We start from the raw sequence: 19,725 nt of genomic DNA, 5'->3' as shown, positions 1-19,725 counted from the left end.
TTAACGTTAACTGTTTTTTTATCTTTTTACCACATTAGTTATTTTATTATTTTTTATAAAATTTAAAAAATATTTAGAAGTAATAAAAATATTTAAAATGATAAAATAAATAAATTTAATTTCAAAAATATTGTTCAACCATGCTTTGAGATTTTGATATACCAAAAGTACATATTTTTAAAGAAATTTTAAGATTATTTTTTAATATGATTTTTAATTTTATATTCGATTCAACCATTCGAATATAAAAATTATTTTTAAAGTCAAAAACTCTATCTTTACTCCATGCTCTTTTGAAAAACTCAAGTCATATAATGGAATTAATTTTCAAACATTTTACAAAGGGTTTCGGATTTAATCGAGTCAAAAATCAAATTTTATCCCTAGAGTATCGATACTTCAAGAATAGTAATGATACTGTTCAAGTGGTACTGATACATGTATCGATACCAATGTGTAAAAATACACTACAATACCAATACTGGTATCGATACTAGTGTGTAAAAATACACTAAAGTACCGATACTAGTACTGATACTCCTGTTAAGTTTTTGACAAACACGATTCCAATAGGCTATTTTCGTAATGATACTCTCTAAGTATCGATACGGGTACCGATACTCTATATGGAGTACCGATACTCTCCTCTTCTCAACGGTTAGAATTTTGTAATTAATTCAGGTAGTGCCGATACTCCAAGCTCGAGTACCGGTACTCAAGACTTCTGGGCAACATTTATTATGGGAAAAATCTTCCTAACGACTCTATTAACTCCCACAACAACTCAAACGGATAGAATTGAATGAAGATATATAAAAACAAGATTTCAAGTCATATGTGAAGACAAGAAATCATAAAGAAAGTCAAAGTAATCAAATTGAGCAAAAAATCTAGTCAACATTCATCAATATTCTTTTTGCTTTCAAAGAACACTTTTGTACTCATTTGTTTCATTTGTTGAGTGTTCTTATTTGTTCTTGAATTGTGCAAACACATCCTAGTGAGGTTTTCTAAGTTTTTTATTTGTAATTTTTTCTTAGGAAGGGTTGTACACATAAGACTTTGGGGGTATAAGTCTAAGTGTGTTGTAAGGTTACACCCTGTCCTAAAATGTTTAAACAAATTAGTAAATTTGTTGAAATCCTTAGTGCGGAAGCTAAGGTAGTGAATGTAAACTTAATTGAGGAAGTTGAACCACTCTAAAATTGCTTGTGTCCAATTTTTCATTTTCTTGCAAAAAGCTTCCATCAATTTTTTATTTGTCAATTCACCCCCTTTTGGCTATTTCATTAGTTCGATTGACTCAACAATTGGTATCAAAGCTAATCTCATTAGAAGGCTTTATGGGCACGACGTGGAGTACGACGTAGACTGGCGTGGTAGTTTCTAGAAGGTCCAGTCATCAGTATTTTCTATAATGTACCGTAATCACTTTTTAAAGGTGGGTGACATAATTATATTAGGAGTTGTTTTAGGAATTTAAGAATGAATTTAAAAATATTTTGGGATTCATATTTTTATTATGTTTAGGATATTTTTATTTTGAATTTTTATGTTATCTTTAGGTAATTTCGAAGCTATAAATACCCCTTAGGGTAAAGCTTGAACATGTATTATCTTTTCAATTTTCTTTTATTAGTTTTATCGGGTTTGTTTTATATTTTTCTTTCAACTTTTACTTTAAGTTTTTACTTTGTTTTCTAAAAATACTACGTATGGTTTTTATCATGCTTAGTTAAACTATCAATTAGTTGATGACTTAGCGATGACTCAATTCATTCGATGAGAATTGAAAAGCACTAAATATCTTCATATATCATTCTTAATTTTCTGCAAACTTGGATTGGCAATCGACCATTCCTTTAAAAATCTTAATACTTTCATTTTAAAAAGTGCTCGTTGGTTCGAATGTTGTTCTGATATAAAGATGGGAGGAAGAGTCGATTAGTAGAAAATTTGACTTTTTATGAACACACTTAGCAGTGGATCGTTAAGGGAATTTGAGATCAGATTCGATTCTCATTGAGACAACATAATCTAAGTTGGGCTTTTCCAACGCTTAAAGTTGTTTTGGTGCTAATGGTGATAGTAGTGGTTAGTCCAAGCAAGGATTAAACTTCGAAGATTGACTTGAGAATATTGGTTTAACGGAAAGAAAAATAAGTAACAAGGGTTGGGCCTTGTAGATTGTAACTGGCATGATTCCTAAAGTAAAATATCTATCAATGATCGAAATGAATTAAGGCAAAGCGAAACTTAAGGCTATCTTGCATCATTATTGTTCTCAATTATTTACTTTCATTATTTTTCAATTTTTTACTTAGTCATTTTATTTAGTTTTTATATTACCAAACCTTTTTTCCTTTTTACTTACAGTTTCCTTGGATCACGATCAACACAAATGACATTGAAAATTTCTAAGTCCCTGCGGATCAACGTTTTCTTCTCTAGACTACGTTTCAATTTATTAGGAATATTTCTTTGACAATTACTACGCTTGTGATTGCATTTCAATGGTGAAGTATGTTTACTTCCCGATAGGTTTTCGAGTTCTGGTCACTACCGCTCTTGAGTTACCATTATTGCTTTCATCTTCATATTTATCACCACTTTGTTGTTAAATTGTTTCAATTGTTGATATTTGTATTTTTCTGTTTTTATTGACTTGTAGTGTATTAAACGTTGAGTTTACAAGCTCAGAGCCACACTAATAAATGTATTATACTATATGCAATCACTAATTAAGCATGCAAGTGGCATATGTATATGAACACGGGAACTACTGTATTAACTACTGTGTAGGCATCATGGTGTGGCTGAGGGTTTTGCATCTCGGAGCTCACACACCCCTCTAGCCTTTCTGGAATACTCTTAGGTATCTGGGATAAGATTAGGAACTGTGCCGAAAACGTACATCCAACCAACTTACTCCGTCGAGTCTTGGGGCATCTGCGCCCAGTCGGTGGGTTAAGTGCCTTGGAACTGATTGGGATATCCAATTGAATTTCGTATTCTACTAAAGAGACTCGGGCGTCCTTGTTGTTTCCCAAACATCAAACAAGGCTATTTTTCTGTATCATTGGTTGTTATTGTTTCTAGCTATTCTAAAATTTATTATTATTCTCACTTGTAGTTTTATCTATTAATATTCTGATGTTATTGGGTCCCTCAAGTCTAATCCTTTAATCATTGGATTATTTATCCAAAACTGTCTGTTGGTACGGATATTGGCACTTCAGTATCGATACTAACCCCTGAGTATCAATACCTACCTCTTGGTATCGATATTGACTAACTGTACTATGCTGATATGAGATGATAATATCGATACTCCTAGCTGATTATCGATACTCTAATGTTGGGGTATCGATACTGGCCGAAGTATCGATACCAAATGTAGGTTTGATGTTTTGAAAAAAATATCTAAGTATCTATACCTACTAGGAGTATTGATACTCTACCCTTGGTATCGATACCCCACATAAATATCGATACCAAAATGCACATTGGAATATTGGTCTCGATGCTAATCTTATGAACCTCAAAATTGGGACCCTAGTATCGATAGTCCCTGAATGATTATCGATACTACTCACTCAAAACTCTCTTATTTTTACCCTTCGTAAGAACAATATCAGTATTGTTCTTATAGTACCGATACTCATGCCTAGAAATGCCTTTTTTTGGGACAAAAATGTTAATTTTCTACCCCTAAAGGCCCTAATAGGGTTCCTAAATGTTATTAAAGTATTATAAGGGTTAACAGTGGTCAAAATAAGTCTTTTAACATGTTGAAAAAATTAAAAAGATGTATCTACCATGGACATACTTCCTAAACTCATATAACCTACAAAACTTATCTAGTGATTTACATAGGGTAGAGTTGAGTTAGAAGTGAGTTACCTTTGATTTAACCGCTAAAAATAACACCTCACGGTCACCCAAGCACAAGTATTTTGTTGTTCTTGCTCTTAGAACTTTCTCCAACTTATCTTACTAGATAAGGATCAAAGAATGTATTATTAACTTGCTAAAGGGGTTATGAAGAGTTTAAGAATGATTTCTAAGGCTTGAACTCCCTAAAAATAGGGCGAGATGATTTTAGTTCTTACCTTGATGATTCTTTAATATTCAAAGTATATAATTATCTTTAATATTCAAAGCTAAAAAGTTAATAAATACCTTTTTAAATTAACATATTCAAAGAGTAATTGTCATACTATTATTCAAATTCATAAACGATGGCATACTTCACACAACTACTCTTCTAACAAGAATTTAGTTCTCATGGATATGTCCTTAAAGTAATGGACACCGCCTGGTCCTATAAGAGTTTAAGAGAACTATGCCCGATAGTCTCCTTGAAGCAGCACCACTTCACTCTCACATAGGTGACATATGTTGTTCGGCTCATCGCAACACACAATAGTCATTAAAAGTTTTGCTTAGCCTATACCTCTTTGATCAATGTTTACATCATAGGAACGGAATTCGGATAAGAAAACCCTACAGTGTTCGTACAAGGGTTATGCAATTAGATTGTCCCTTTGAACCTAGCTCTTGAGATCTGTAGTCAACAAGCTAGGGTTTTCCTTCACACAACACCTTTAAATTTCACGGGCTTTATGATCGCTTGTAAAGTATATGCTAAGGTAAGAATATATGTGCAAGTGTACACAATTGATGCAAGTAATATAGGGTAAGTGAGTATCGTCTCCGCGGGGATTGGTCGAGAAATATATTTTCACGACAACTAGAACTAATGTCACAAACTAAGTCATACTAAGTTGTCAACTTATGAACTACTAAAGCAAAGGGGTGGTTTAATGAGTGCAGTAAAGTTTGGTCAAGACAAAAGAAATATGCAGAATTCTAAAGCAAATAAAACAAGATATATGTTGATTTAAATCGAATGCAAACAACCTCACATATTCAGACATATCACAGAGCACTGATGCTAAACCCGTGTATTGACAACAATTATTTCTAAGTCTAGAATGAATTGTTATGACTGGCTCAAGCTGCCCGACAAGATTACTAGGTATTCTTAGACGGTTGCTATGGCAATACTCCTCAGCGTTAACTACAATCCGTTGTTGTAGCAATACCTCTCAGCGTAAACTATAGGCATTGTCTATCCTACTCTAGCGTATATCCCTTTTAGTCGATTGAAACCGCTCCTTATCTCTAAGGTAGACAAGTTAGAACTTCACCATCTCAGATTCATTCTATTTCTTACGTCGATCTATCTTAATTCTCTCGAATATAAGAATCACTATCTAGACAAAAGGCTATCTCTCGATGCTCTTATAGTGTTAAGGAAAAATATTTAAACAGTAAGCAAAACAGTCATAAGCTAAACATAATTCATCATTCATAAAACATAAAAATATTGTTCAGGAAACACAAAGTTTAACACAAAGTAAGATATTCATGGTTCTATCAAAGGTCATCCAAAATTCAACTTTTAGTACAACCCCAAATAGATAAAGAGTTAAAAAAAATGACTCCTAAAATTGGGGGCTCTATCGCGACGATTCTGATCAGCATTACGCATGCCTTGGTGATCACCCTCTCTCGAGGCCTGATCACCGCTCTGCTAACGTCTGGTTATGGAGGACACCAAAGACGATCGGTGGGTGGACGATGAAGAAGCACTGCAGTTGCTTGCTCACGCCTTGGATAAAGTTCTTCTCTCTTTGGCGGCTACGGCTGGTTATTTATAAGGGAAAATCTCCTAGGGCTTTACATGCTTTTTGGAGTTTCCTTAAATAACCGTTGTCAAATAAATGTCCAGGCTTAAAAAGGAAAGGCGGCTGTCAGAATAACTAATGCTTGCTTGCACGTGAGGTAGGTCATCCAACTGGCTTGTGACATAGTGGTTTTGTCACACCTGCTTGAAACTTCCTCAGATTACTCTTGCCTCGGTGAGATAAATCTACTCCTCACGTTCTCATCTGTTCCGTTGGCCTTTGCAAATTTTTGTTGTCATGACTGAAATGTTCTTCTCCTGTAAGTTTCCTGCACAAACATAATCCAAACGACCCTTTCTCCTCAGCAACATCAGTCAAACCAAATAAATCTTGCCTAAGCAAAATTTATCCACCACAAGCTAATGTAAAATATATGCAACTAAATACAACTAAAATGCTATGCATACTTTGTCCAGACGAGCAATAACTTAAGTGAAAAGACCAAAAATTAAGTCTTTTTACGAAGTTATCACTTTAGTCCCATTCCTTTAGATGTTTTCTCAACTTGATCTCGATTAACTATTTGGTTAGCAAAATAGCGATGTTATCATTTGATTTTACAAAGTCAATAGAGATAAATCCATTTGAGACCAGTTATCTAATGGTATTGTATCGAAAACACATATATCTTGATTTATCATATTATATAAAATTATGTACTCTAGCAACTTTTGTTTGGTTGTCACAGTATATGCATACTATGGGCACAAGTTCCATACATTCTGGAATATCCTAAAGAAAGTTTTGAAGTAATTCTTTTTCTTCTTCATATTTTTCTAGAGCTACAAACTCAGATTCCATTGTGGATCTAGTTATAATAGTTTGTCTTGAGGATTTTAAAGGTACAACTCCTCCTCCTAAAGTGAATACATATACACTTATACCTTTTGGTATCTTGAATATCAGATATCCAACTAGCATCGGAGTATCCTTCTATGATAGCATGATCTCTGGAATAATACAACATATAATCTTGAGTATATCTAAGGTATCTCAATATCATTTTTATCGCTTTCTAGTGATTTTTACCTATATTGCTCGTGAATCTGCTTAGGCTACTCATAGTAAAAGTGATGTATACTCTCATACAACTCATGAGATACATTAAGCTGCCTATGACCCTTGCATATTCCACTTGGTAGACATTGTCACCTTGATTTTTAGACAAATGAGAACATGAGTCTATTGGAGTTATGTCTATATCAGAAACATCCTTGTTAAATTTCTCAAGGATCTTGTCCACATAGTGTGATTTATGTTAGAATAAGGCCTTCAGATGACATTTTAATTTGGATACTCAAAATTATATCGACCAATCCTATGTCTTTTATGTCAAATCTTGAATTTAACATATATTTGGTATTTTTTATCATTTCATTATTACTCCCAACAATAAGTATGCCATCAACATACAAGCATAGAATAACATATCACATGTTTGTAGTTTTGATATATACACACTTGTCACACTCATTTATTTTGAAGTCGTTTGTCATCATGACACTATCGAACTTCTCATATCATTGTTTTGGTGCTTGTTTAAGTCCATACAAATACTTCACCAACCTACAAACTTTCCTTTCTTGACCTAGAACTACATGACCCTCATATTTTTCCATGTAAATTTCTTCGTCAACGTCCCCATCTAGGAAAGTTGTTTTAACATCCATTTGATGTACTACTAGATTTTGCAAAGCGGTAATTGCGGGTATCATTCTTATGGGTGTTATCCTTGATACAAGAGAATATGTATCAAAGTAGTTAAGACCTTCCTTTTTTGTATCCTTTTATTACCAATCTAGCCTTGTACTTATCAATTATTCCTCATGATTTTATTTTCCTTTTGAAAATTCATTTAGAATTCAGTGGTTTAATCCCCGGAGAAAGACCCATTAATTCTCACGTATGGTTTTGCATGATGGAATCTATTTCGCTCTTAATTGTTTACTTCCATAAGATTCCTTTAGAGGATCGTATAACTTCATTATACGTTTGAGGTTCAGTCTCCAATGTAAAGGTTAGGAAGTTTAATCCAAAGGATTTTTCTATCTATTACATGTTTGCTTCTTTTTTTGTTCTATTTCAGTTTCAGCCTCTTATTGATCATCTAGATTATCTTCATTATTAGTCTCTAAAGTTTATTTTATTGAAATTTGATCAACCTCCTTAGAATTATAAGGGAAACATTTTCAAAGAATGATACATTCTTTGATTCCATTATCATGTTCTTGTGAATCTCAAGGTTCTTTGATTCATACACAAGAAATTGATACGCATTATTTTCTTCTGCATAGCCTATGAAAATACAATCCATGATTTTAGGACCTATTTTCGTTTTCTTTGGTAATAACGCCATTACCTTGGCAAGACACCACCACATTTTCAAATGTTTTTAGGAAGATTTTTGACATTTCCATAATTTGTATGGTGTCTTATCTTTTTCCTTTTGAGTACCTTATTTAAAAGGTAATTAGCTGAAAGGACAACATCCCCCCACATGTTCTGTGATAACCGAGAATTGCCTAACAAGGCAATCATAATTTCTTTTAGAGTTAGATTTTCCACTCGACTACTCCATTTGATTGAGGATAATATGCTGGTGTGACTTCCTAAATATTATCATGTTGTGAACAAAATTCACCGAATGGTTCAACATATTCACCACTCACTTCTTACAATCTTAATCTTTTTATTAAGTTGGTTTTTGACTTCCTACTTATAGAGTATAAATTTCTCTATAGCTTCATCTTTGCTCTTAAAAATATATACATAGCAATGCTTTTTCTATCATCACTAAAGGTAATAAAATATTTATTATCACTCGTCTGTGCCATTATTACTAATTTTAAGAACTTGATCACTAATAATTCATTAGTACCAGTATCTTCCATTTCATATTTATGGTTTAATATCATCCATAATTCTTTAGGCATTTTAAACATTTTATACTTCATAACATACATTTGATAAGGCCCTGAGAATGTAATTACATATTAGAAAACCATGTTTTCCAAGCTTTGATTCGAGACTTTCAAGAAATAAATTCAACAATTTATTTCTTTTTACAAGATAGAATCATACTTGATTCTCAAGAGATAAACCGTACAATTTAATTTCTTCTATAAAACAAAATCATACAAGATTCTATGAAAATATATTTAACAATTTATTTCCTTCTATAAGACGAAATCGGTCAAGTTTTCCAAGAAAATAAATTTGACATTTTATTTACTTTTACCAAAAGAGAATCACATAAGATTCATAGGAAAATAAATTCAACGATTTATTTCATTTTCAAAGTTAAAATCAATTTAAGATTCTAAGGTGAAATAAATTCAACAATTTATTTCTCTTGTTCCAGTGTTATATCTTTCGAAACAGATATATACAGACAACTTAATTCTACTTAACAACCAGAAACAAAAGGAACTAATTCTTTAACTTTGACAACCTAGTATTCATGAGCCTTTGATTAAACTCTGAATCTATTTGTATCTATAAAATTTACAAAAAGAAATTAATAGTATTTTATTTCCAAACACAACCCATAATTATTATAATAGTTTATAATAATTATAAATATCAAACGATATTTTTTTATTCATTTTGTAACACCCCTGACCCGTATCCGACCCAGATACGAATCCGATATGTCACATTTGACTTTTCAAACATACAAAATTCACAAAATAGGAATAAATTAAAATTTATTATCCCAATCAAGATAAAGAGAATATAACTATTCTAAATAAAAAAAAATCATTTCACACAAAATTCTTAATAATTTACATAGATATCCAAAAGTAAAAGTTTACAAAATCGATCAGAGCATTTCAAATTAAAAGTTTAATACATGCCAATGGTTTACAAAAGTTAACCAAAAACCTACATTTAATTTGTTCTGATCTGATCTTCTGGTGATATGCTATTCTTCACAAATCAGTCCTCTGCTTTCTTCAAACGTACGCATGAGAAAACACACGCTAAGTCGATGACTTAGTGAGGCAATACTAATAGTGCTAACTTATTAACATAAATCTTATTTGTTTTATTCAAAATGTATTTCAAAGAACTTTGTTTAATTCCATATCAAAGGTATACATATGAATAATTATACTTTGAATGTCTTTGTTACAATTGCCCAAGGTATACTACTGAGAAATCTAGGTATTTGAGTACTACGAGGTTGTGGACTAATGTTGTAACCACAGCTCGTAATTTGTACCAAAGTGTCACATAATTGTCTCGAAGGACTATATAGTTTACACCGAAGTGCCACATAGGATTGCACCGAAGTGCCACATATTTGTTCCGGAGGACCACATAATTATCCCGAAGGACCACATAAAACCGTCGACTCTTGGCATGCCAACTATACCTCTAATCCTCATACATATACTTTGGGCTATTAATCACATAATATTGTTCGATCCTTATTCAAAGTGTTTCTTATTCACATAGTTCTTTCTCATATAGTTTTTTCACATTCACTGGTTTAAAGTTCACATTTCCATAATATATAATCATAAAACATAGTTTATATAATGGAAATTGCATAAAATATTAAAATATAACATAAAATAAATATAAAGTTTTCGATCAAAAACACAGAGGTTGGCTTATCGCAAGCCTTCCTCAACTCTATTATCAGAAAGAGAAGTTGCACTCACCTTAGCCTCACTAAAGTCTAATCCAAGTCCTTTCGAATCAATACTCAAAATGCAAAGTTAATTGGAAGTCAAATACGTTCAATCACTACACCAAACAATCTAAAATCAATATCGTTCTATTTAAATTATATCGAATCATAATTACTTGAGATGTAAGAAACCCTATATTTCATTTCATGCTTAGAGGTATCGGTACCACCCTAAGGGTACCGATACCACACTTCAAGGGTATCGATACCTCCGCATGTACCGATACCGAAATAAGATTCGTTGTTTCAGGGGTATCCATACCTTCTTAACGTACCGATACCAATTTGGCATTCCATGTTTTAAGGGTATCGATACCATCCTACAGGTATCGATACTACCCTTAGAGTATCGATACCACTATCAACAGGTATCGATACAACCCTTAACAATTATGCATTTTCAACCCATGAGGTATCGGTAATATTCATAAGGGTACCGATACCCTAAGCCCATAATGGCCATTTTCATCCCAAAAATCCTCCCAACACTTTCATAAACACATATATTAAACTTTTAAACTCACATTTATACTTCCAACCCAATTTATACACATTTACTACCCTCAAACATCCCAAATTCTCATTTGAACACTTGAATCTTCAAATCATACCAAGCTTTCAAACATGTTACTAACCAAGTCTAACACTCCTAACCCTTCAAATATTTCATTAAAACTTCAAAATCTACTCCATAAAAAAATTTCATATAGAAACCCATTTTACGAATCTATCTCTAAAACACTCATTTTATTATTTTAATGCTATATAAGTTTTCCTTAAGCTTATATAATAGCCAACCTTTCATTAACAAACCAAGATGTGTCTCACGTAGAATAAGAAAAGAGAAGGAAATGGTTCCAAGAATTAATTTACTTTCATCCCATATCCACGTGCACATCTCCATTAAAAAGAAAGATAAAATCTCCCTTAAAAATAACCATATTTCCCTCTTCATTAAACCCAAATTTCAATTAATTCATACACACAAATTCCACTATAAATCTTGAATTTAAAGATTTATTCTAATTCAAACACTGAGTTTAGAAATTCTTACAATTTGGTCACTGACCTGATAACTGGGATGTTACAAATCTACCCTCCATAAGAAAATTCATCCTCAAATTTTCATTGCACAAAAAGGTGGGGATATTGCATTCTCATATCTTTTTCACGCTCCCACGTAGCTTCTTTTACTTTATGATTCCTCCAAAGAACCTTAACTAGTGGAATCGTCTTATTCTGTAATTGGTTGCTCTCAAAAACTAAAATCTGAATAGGTTCTTACTCATATGTTAAATCAGATTGAACTTCTATTTCCTCTGGAGTTATGATGTGAGTAGAATCAGATCGATACCGTCGAAGCATATATACATGAAATGCATTGTGGATATTTTCTATTTCTGGTGCAATGTTAACTGATATGCTACTGGTCAATTTTCTTTAAAACTTCATAAGGTCCAATGAACCTAGGACTTAGCTTACATTTACGCCCAAAGCGAAGCACCTTCTTCCAAGATGATACTTTCAAAAACACCTTATCACCCACTTGAAATTCAATTTCTTTTCTTTTCAAATCTGCGTATGACTTTTGTCTGTCTGAGGCCACCTTTAAATTGTGCTGAATCACTTGAACCTTTTCTTCCACTTCTTTAATCAAGTCTGCACCATGCACTTCTCGATATTTTAACTCATACCAATTGAGTGGTGTTCTACACTTTCTTCCATATAACGCTTCATACGGTGCCATTTTTATGATGGATTGGTAGCTATTATTGTATGCAAATTCCACAAGTCGCAAATATTTTTCCCACGGTCCAGCAAAATCGATCACACATGCTATCAACATATCTTCCAAAATCTGAATTGTTCGCTCTGATTGCCCATCGGTCTGAGGATGAAAATCAACACTAAAATTCATTCGGGTACCCAAAACTCCTTGCAAAGATTTCCAAAATCTCGAAGTGAATCTGGGATCTCTGTCAGAAACTATCGATATTGGAATACCATGCAGTCGCACTATCTCCTTGTTATATAATTCCGCATGTTTCTCCATAGAGAAATCTGTTCGCATAGGGATGAAATGCACTGTCTTTGTAAGACGATCCATAATTACCCAAATTGAATTCTTTTTACCCGACAATAAAGGTAAACCCATTAAAAAATCCATTGTAATGCTTTCCTATTTCCACTGAGGAATTGAGATGGGATGCAACAAACACAAAGGCTCCTGATGCTCAACTTTTACTTGTTGACAATTTAAGCACTTTGCTACAAATTCTGTAATATCTCTCTTCATGCCCGCTACCAAAAACGCTCTTTTAAATCTTGATACATCTTGTTTCCTCCTGGGTGTATCGTTAAGGGACTACAATGTACTTCATACAAAATATCTCGTTTTAGCTCATAATCATTAGGGATATACACACTATTTTTGAAATATAAACACCACTTTACCTTAACCTCGAAGTCCTCAAGTCCACCATTCTCTACTCGATCAAACCAAGCTAAACATTTATCCTATTTATTTTGTAACTCTTTGATCCAATCTAACAACAAGGGTTTCAACCTTAACTCAGCCATCAAAGCACCATTTTCTTTTATCACCATTCGAGTATCCAAACTACGCAAAATGGTAAAAGTCTTCCGACTAAGGGCATCCGCTACGATGTTAGCTTTCCCTGGATAATAGTCAATGATTACCATTTTATTTGCCTCAAATTTAACTCTTTTTGCGTCAACAAATACTTCAAACTCTTATGATCGGTGAAGATGTAACAACGCTCACCATACAAATAGTGCCTCTAAATTTTCAATGCAAAAACCACAGCTGCTAACTCCAAATCATGTATCGAATAATTCTTTTCGTGAGGCTTCAGCTGTCTCGAAGCATAAGCAACTACTTTCCCATCTTGCATTAGGACACATCCCAAACCATTATGGGAAGCATCACTGAAAATTGTGAAATCCTTGTTTGATTTCGGTTGCACTAACACCGGAGCTTCTGTCAGAACTTTCTTCAATGTTTCAAAGCTCTTCTTGCAATTAATATTCCATTCAAAATATGCATCCTTTCTTAACAGTTTGGTTAAAGGAAAAGATATCATCGAAAAGTTTTTGACAAACCTTCGATAATAACCTGCTAGACCCAAGAAACTTCGAACTTCTGACATATTTTTTGAAATCTCCCATTCTAGCACAACTTTAACTTTTTGAGGATCTACCCGAATTCCCTCAATAAAAACCATATGTCCGAAAAACGCCACTTCCGATAACCAAAACTCACATTTGGAGAACTTTATGTAAAGCTTCTTATCTCGCAACGTTTGAAGAACTACACGAAGATGAACATCATGCTCCTCATTTGACTTATAATACACTAAGATATCATCCATAAAGATGACCATAAACTAATCAAGGTACGGTTGAAAAACTCTATTCACCAAGTCCATAAACGTTGTAGGTGTGTTAGTTAACCCGAATGACATTACTACAAATTCGTAATGACTATACTGAGTCCTAAACGCCGTCTTAGGAACATCTTCTTCCTAGATCTTCAACTGATGATAACCTGAACGCAAATTAATCTTTAAAAACACCACCGCTTCCTTGAGTTGATCAAATAAATTGACTATCCTTGGAAGATGATACTTGTTCTTTATGGTCACTTTGTTAAACTAACGATAATCTATACAAAGGCGTATCGAACCATCTTTCTTCTTAATAAATAACACTGGAGCTCTCCATGGTGACACACTAGGTCTAATAAACCCTTTATCTAAAAGCTCTTACAACTAAGCTTTTAACTCTTTCAACTCCTTCAGAGCTATCATATAAGGAGCCATTGAAATTGGTGTTGATCCAAATATCACTTCAATCTGAAACTCAACCTCCCTATCTGGAGGTAACCCAGGAAAATCATCCGGAAATACTTCTGGAAACACTCTGACTGTCAGAATATCTTCAAGCTTCCTTTCTTTAACTCTTGCATCGATTATATTAACAATGTACACTTGACATCCTTGCAGCAATAACTTCCAAGCCGACATCACCGATATCACATTATCTAAAGAATAGATTCTTTCGCTGACCACACTAACTTCCAACCCTTCAAGACTGGTTAACTGAACTCACTTAAGTCGGTAATCCAAGTTGGCATAATAATACTAAATCCAGTCCATCCCCAGAATAACCTCAAATTCATCAAAGGGTAATTCTATTAGATTTGCAGGGAATTCAATTCTCTAAATCCTTATGGGAAACCCCTTGCAGACTTGTCTTACTCGAGAACTATTTCCTAATGGATTAATCACAATCATATCACTACGAATACGCTCTAAAGGAAGGTTCAACTCTTTACCTAATTTACTACTAACATAGGAATAATTTGATTCTGATTCAATCAAGACTAAAACAGATTTACCAGCTATCTGAAAGGTACCTGCAATGATTTTTGGATCATCACAATCTTCACTAGTCTTCAGATTATAAACCCGAGCAGTAGAACGCACTTCAGGTTGAGCACTAGACTCGGATTGATTCATTCCTCTTCCTTGACCTATTCCTCTCATTGGTGCAGCCGCATATATCTCTATTTGGGTAGGCTCTCCAGTCATCATTGAGCAATCTCAAATAAAATGTCCTACATCTCCACATTTAAAATAAGCTCCAGAGACCCGTCTATATACTCCACTATGTTTCTTTCCACAGTATTGACATTGCTTCAGTTTGCCTACTCCAGATTCCTCCGAATATGCTTGGCTTTCTATTCCTTGATTTGATCCTCTACCTGAGGATGTTACGGATTCTACTCTAGTCTGAGGTCGAGAACTCAAACCTGTACTCTTCTTTGATTGTAAAGCACTGGACGATGCACCAGATCTTTTATTCCATTACGTCCTTTGCTCCGTAAATCTCTCATTTTGAGCTCACTCCAAAGCTTTAGCTCGATTCACAACCTCTTGAAAGGAAGAGAGATTAAGTGCCAATAACATTTCCTTCAATCTGGGTCTTAAACCCTCCATAAACCAGTCACAGGAGTCTTTCTCTGTAGGGACTAGCTCTTCAGCAAATCGACTCAACTTATTGAATTCGCACTCAAACTCATACACCGTGCAATTCCCTTGCTTTAAATAAATTCATACTTCATCTCCCGGATGAACTGATCTCATATATATATGTTCTTAAACTCTTCCAGGAAAAAGGGCCAAGTCATATGATCTCTTGAAGCTCTCATAATCACATTCGACCACCAAATTCTAGCTTGACCTTTTAGGAGCGAAACCACACCATCCAATTTCTCCATTTCAAAAAAATGGAGATTCTCTAACATAACCTTCAAGTCATAAAGCCACATATCTGCAACAGCTGGACCTTCTTCAACTTCTCCCCTAAATTCTGGTTCTCCAAGGCTTCTTAGTTATTTGGGGATATTCATCTTAGGGGCTGAGAAGGCAGACGGTTGGAAACGCATCAATATTGCATCCAAAGTCTGAAAGAAAGTCCCCTGATCTTGAACAGGCACTCTAGGTTGTGCCTGCTCCTCACCCTGCCTACTAGGGGCAAATGAGTTACTATTTTCCTCCATCCCATCTCCCAAATTACTTCGACAACCTTCAAAGTTCGACATCTATTAAGATCAAATTACTAAAGGTATTAGCAAAAATATTATATTAATCCCTTATTAGATCGGAAAGACTTATTAAAAATTGGCATGTACTCTTTTTAAAACCAAAAACAACTTTATTTTGAACTTAAAATCACTTAAACCATAACTCTGATACCATTAAATGTAACACCCATGACTCGTACCCGACCCAGATACGAATCCGAGATGTCACATTTGACTTTTCAAACATACGAAATTCACAAAATATGAATAAATTAAAATTTATTATCCCAATCAAGATAAAGAGAATATAAATGTTCTAAATAAAAAAAATCATTTCACATAAAATTCTTAATAATTTACATAGATATCCAAAAGTAAAAGTTTACAAAATTGATCAAAGCATTTCAAATTAAAAGTTTAATACATGCCAATGGTTTACAAAAGTTAACCAAAACCAACATTTAATTTGTTCTAATATAATCTTCTGGTGATATGTTATTCTTCACAAATCAGTCCTCTTCTTTCTTCAAACCTACGCGTGAGAAAACACATGCTAAGTCGATGACTTAGTGAGACAATACTAATAGTGCTAACTTATTAACATAAATCTTATTTGTTTTATTCAAAATGTTTTTCAAATAACTTTCTTTAATTTATATCAAAGATATACTTATGAATAATTATACTTTGAATTTGTTTGTTCCAATTGCCCAAGGTATACTATTGAGAAATCTAGGTATTTGAGTACTATGAGGTTGTGCACTAATGATATCATCACAGCTCGTAATTTACATCGAAGTGCCATATAATTATCCCAAATGACCACATAGTTTGCACCGAAGTACCACATAATTGTCCCGAATGACCACATAAAACCCTCGACTCTTGGCATGCCAACTATACCTCTAATCCTCATATATATATACTTTAGGCTATTAATCACATAATATTGTTCAATCCTTATTCAAAGTGTTTCTTATTCATATAGTTCTCTCTCATAGAGTTTGTTCACATTCAATGGTTCAAAGTTCACATTTCCATAACATATAATCATAAAACATAGTTTATATAATGGAAATTGCATAAAACATTGAAATAAAACTTAAAATAAATATGAAGTTTTCGATCAAAAACATATAGGTTGGCTTATCACAAGCCTTCCTCAACTCTATTACTAGAAAGAAAAGTTGCATTCACCTTAGCCTCACTAAAGTCTAATCCAAGTCCTTTCGAATCGATACTCAAAATGTAAAGCTTACTGGAAGTCAAATACGTTCAATCACACACAAAACAATCTAAAATCAATATCGTTCTTATCTCAATTATATCGAATCATAATAACTTGAGATATAAGAAACCCTATATTTCTTTTCATATTTAGAGGTATCGATACCTCCGTATGTACCGATACCGAAATAAGGTTCAATGTTTCAAGGGTATCGATACCTTTTCAAGGTACCGATACCAATCTGGCATTCGATATTTTAAGGGTATCGATACCTTCCTACAGGTATCGATACTACCCTTACAGTATCGATACCACTATCAATAGGTATCGATACAACCCTTAACAATTACGCATTTTCAACCCATGAGGTATCGATACTGTTCATAAGGGTACCGATACCCTAAGCCCAGAATGGTCATTTTCATCCTGAAAATCACCCAAAAATCCTCCCAACACTTTCATGAACACATCTTAAACTTTTAAACTCACCTTTATACTTCTAAACCAATTTATACACATTTACTACCCTCAAATATCCCAAAGTATCATTTGAACACTTGAATCTTCAAATCATACCAAGCTTTCAAACATGTTACTAACCAATTCTAACACTCCTAACCTTTTAATTAACATATTGAAAAGTCAAATACTTCATTAAAACTTCAAAATCTAATCCATAACAAAATTTCATCTAGAAACCCATTTTACAAATCCATCTTAAAACACTCATTTTATTGTTTTAATGCTATATAAGCTTTCCTTAAGCTTATATAATACCCAACCTTTCATTAACAAACCAAAAACTTAAAGGAAAACCAAAATTTCAAAATCTTACCTTGAAGATGGGTCTCACATAGAAGAAGAAAAGATAAGGAAATGGTTCCATAATTAATTTACTTTCATCCCATACCCACGTGCACATCTCCATTAAAAAAGGAAGATAAAATCCCCCTTAAAAATGACCATATTGCCCTCTTCATTAAACCCAAATTTCTATTAAGCCCTACACATAAATTCCACTATAAATCCTTGAATTTAAAGATTTATTCTAATTCAAACACTGAGTTTAGAAATTCTTACAATTTGGTCACTGACCCGATAATTGGGATGTTACACATGCCATATTTAATATTCTATATTAAAAGGCCATGATTAATACTTACACATTTTTTAAAAATGTGATAACAATGTTTACTTCATCCTCACTAATAATTGGAGGATCATCTGATATTTGATCAAATTCAACATGACGAAATAAAACAACATCTTATTTTGTCATATCTTGAAATTATATTAATAGAATTTTACACGTTTCTCGTTATGGTTTAAAACCATCAACACCGTTGAATTTAAATTCAAAGTTCGAGTAGGATTTCCAAATCATGAATTAGGTGAATTACTGAAATTACTCATTATTTCGTCTAACGCGAAATTAATAATCCCAACAATAAACCAAAATTAATTTATTCAATCGACATAATTTAGTGGAAATCAAATAACTCTGAAACAAATTAATAACAAAGTTGTCACTTCCTAACGATTTCTATTAATAGAAATCAAACAATTCTGTTACACGACAAAATTAAAATCCTAATTGATTTCGATTACAAACTCAAGGATTCCAATAAACAAAAAAATTAATTCTCATTTATTTTCAGTTTTGTTATCGAACATAATCAAAATTCTGAAACAAAATCAGTAACCACATTTACTTTAACGACAATTTATGTTATATAGATTTGTCCACTTTGAGATTTTTAATAAATCCGTTAAGACATCAGGATAAATCCCGAAACAAATTTGTTTACTATCTCCTTTTTCCTACAATTCTGAATTATATAGGATTAAGAAAGGTAGAATATGAGAATATGTCTTATGATTGTTAAACGAAAGTAACAATCCAAGACAAAAATGGAACTTGAGAAAAAAGTAAAAGAAAGAACTCAATTTTTTAAAAATAAAAGATCTTGTGATCGAAATCAGTCGAGGTCTATCGCTACACAGTTTCCTTAAGACAAATTTTTTGTCACTCCTTGATGCTCGAGATCTTTTGGTCGTCTGTCACCCAGAATACAATAACTAGATGACCAACTACAACATCACAACAGTAGAGATCACGAACTTTCCTTGCCTTCGACTATCATCGAAAAAACTAAGGAAGAAAAAGAATATTTTCTGAGAATGAGAGAAAATATTTTTTCAAGAGAAGAAATTTTTTCAAGAAAATAACACTTCTTGAATTCTGATAATTGAAAAACCTAACAGGTTTGCAGTATTTATATAAGATTTTCAAGAGTGTTTTACTCCAACTAAATCTCTTTTAGTATATAAAATTAAAAAGATAATAATATATTTTAAATTTAAAATATTAAACAAATATATTATCCTTTTATTATTCAAATTAAATAAATATTATTTTAATTTGAAATATACAAAA

The 19,725-nt window shown here is 33.0% G+C and overlaps 1 protein-coding gene across 1 annotated transcript; it reads right to left on the bottom strand.

Annotated features, from left to right (window-relative positions):
- Positions 1 to 14,243: 14,243 nt before the first annotated feature.
- Positions 14,244 to 15,065, bottom strand: LOC120133916. The gene is made up of 2 exons (XM_039150409.1): positions 14,733 to 15,065; positions 14,244 to 14,573 (listed from the first exon to the last, which is right to left on the bottom strand). The coding sequence occupies exons 1-2, from the start codon at positions 15,063 to 15,065 to the stop codon at positions 14,244 to 14,246; spliced, it is 663 nt and encodes a 220-aa protein (XP_039006340.1).
- Positions 15,066 to 19,725: the final 4,660 nt, after the last annotated feature.

This window comes from Hibiscus syriacus, unplaced genomic scaffold (genome assembly GCF_006381635.1).
Source record: "Hibiscus syriacus cultivar Baekdansim isolate YM2019G1 unplaced genomic scaffold, ASM638163v2 tig00001799_pilon, whole genome shotgun sequence".
NCBI classification, from domain to species: Eukaryota; Viridiplantae; Streptophyta; class Magnoliopsida; order Malvales; family Malvaceae; genus Hibiscus; species Hibiscus syriacus.
This window is presented reverse-complemented; position numbering and strand designations above follow the sequence as displayed.

Excerpts from the sequence above, each read along its gene's own strand:
- LOC120133916 (XM_039150409.1), bottom strand. The coding sequence starts at position 15,065 with ATGACTGGAGAGCCTACCCAAATAGAGATATATGCGGCTGCACCAATG. Across the intron at positions 14,574-14,732 it reads CATTAGGAAATAGTTCTCGA|TTAACCAGTCTTGAAGGGTT; the intron begins GTAAGACAAGTC and ends AAGTGAGTTCAG.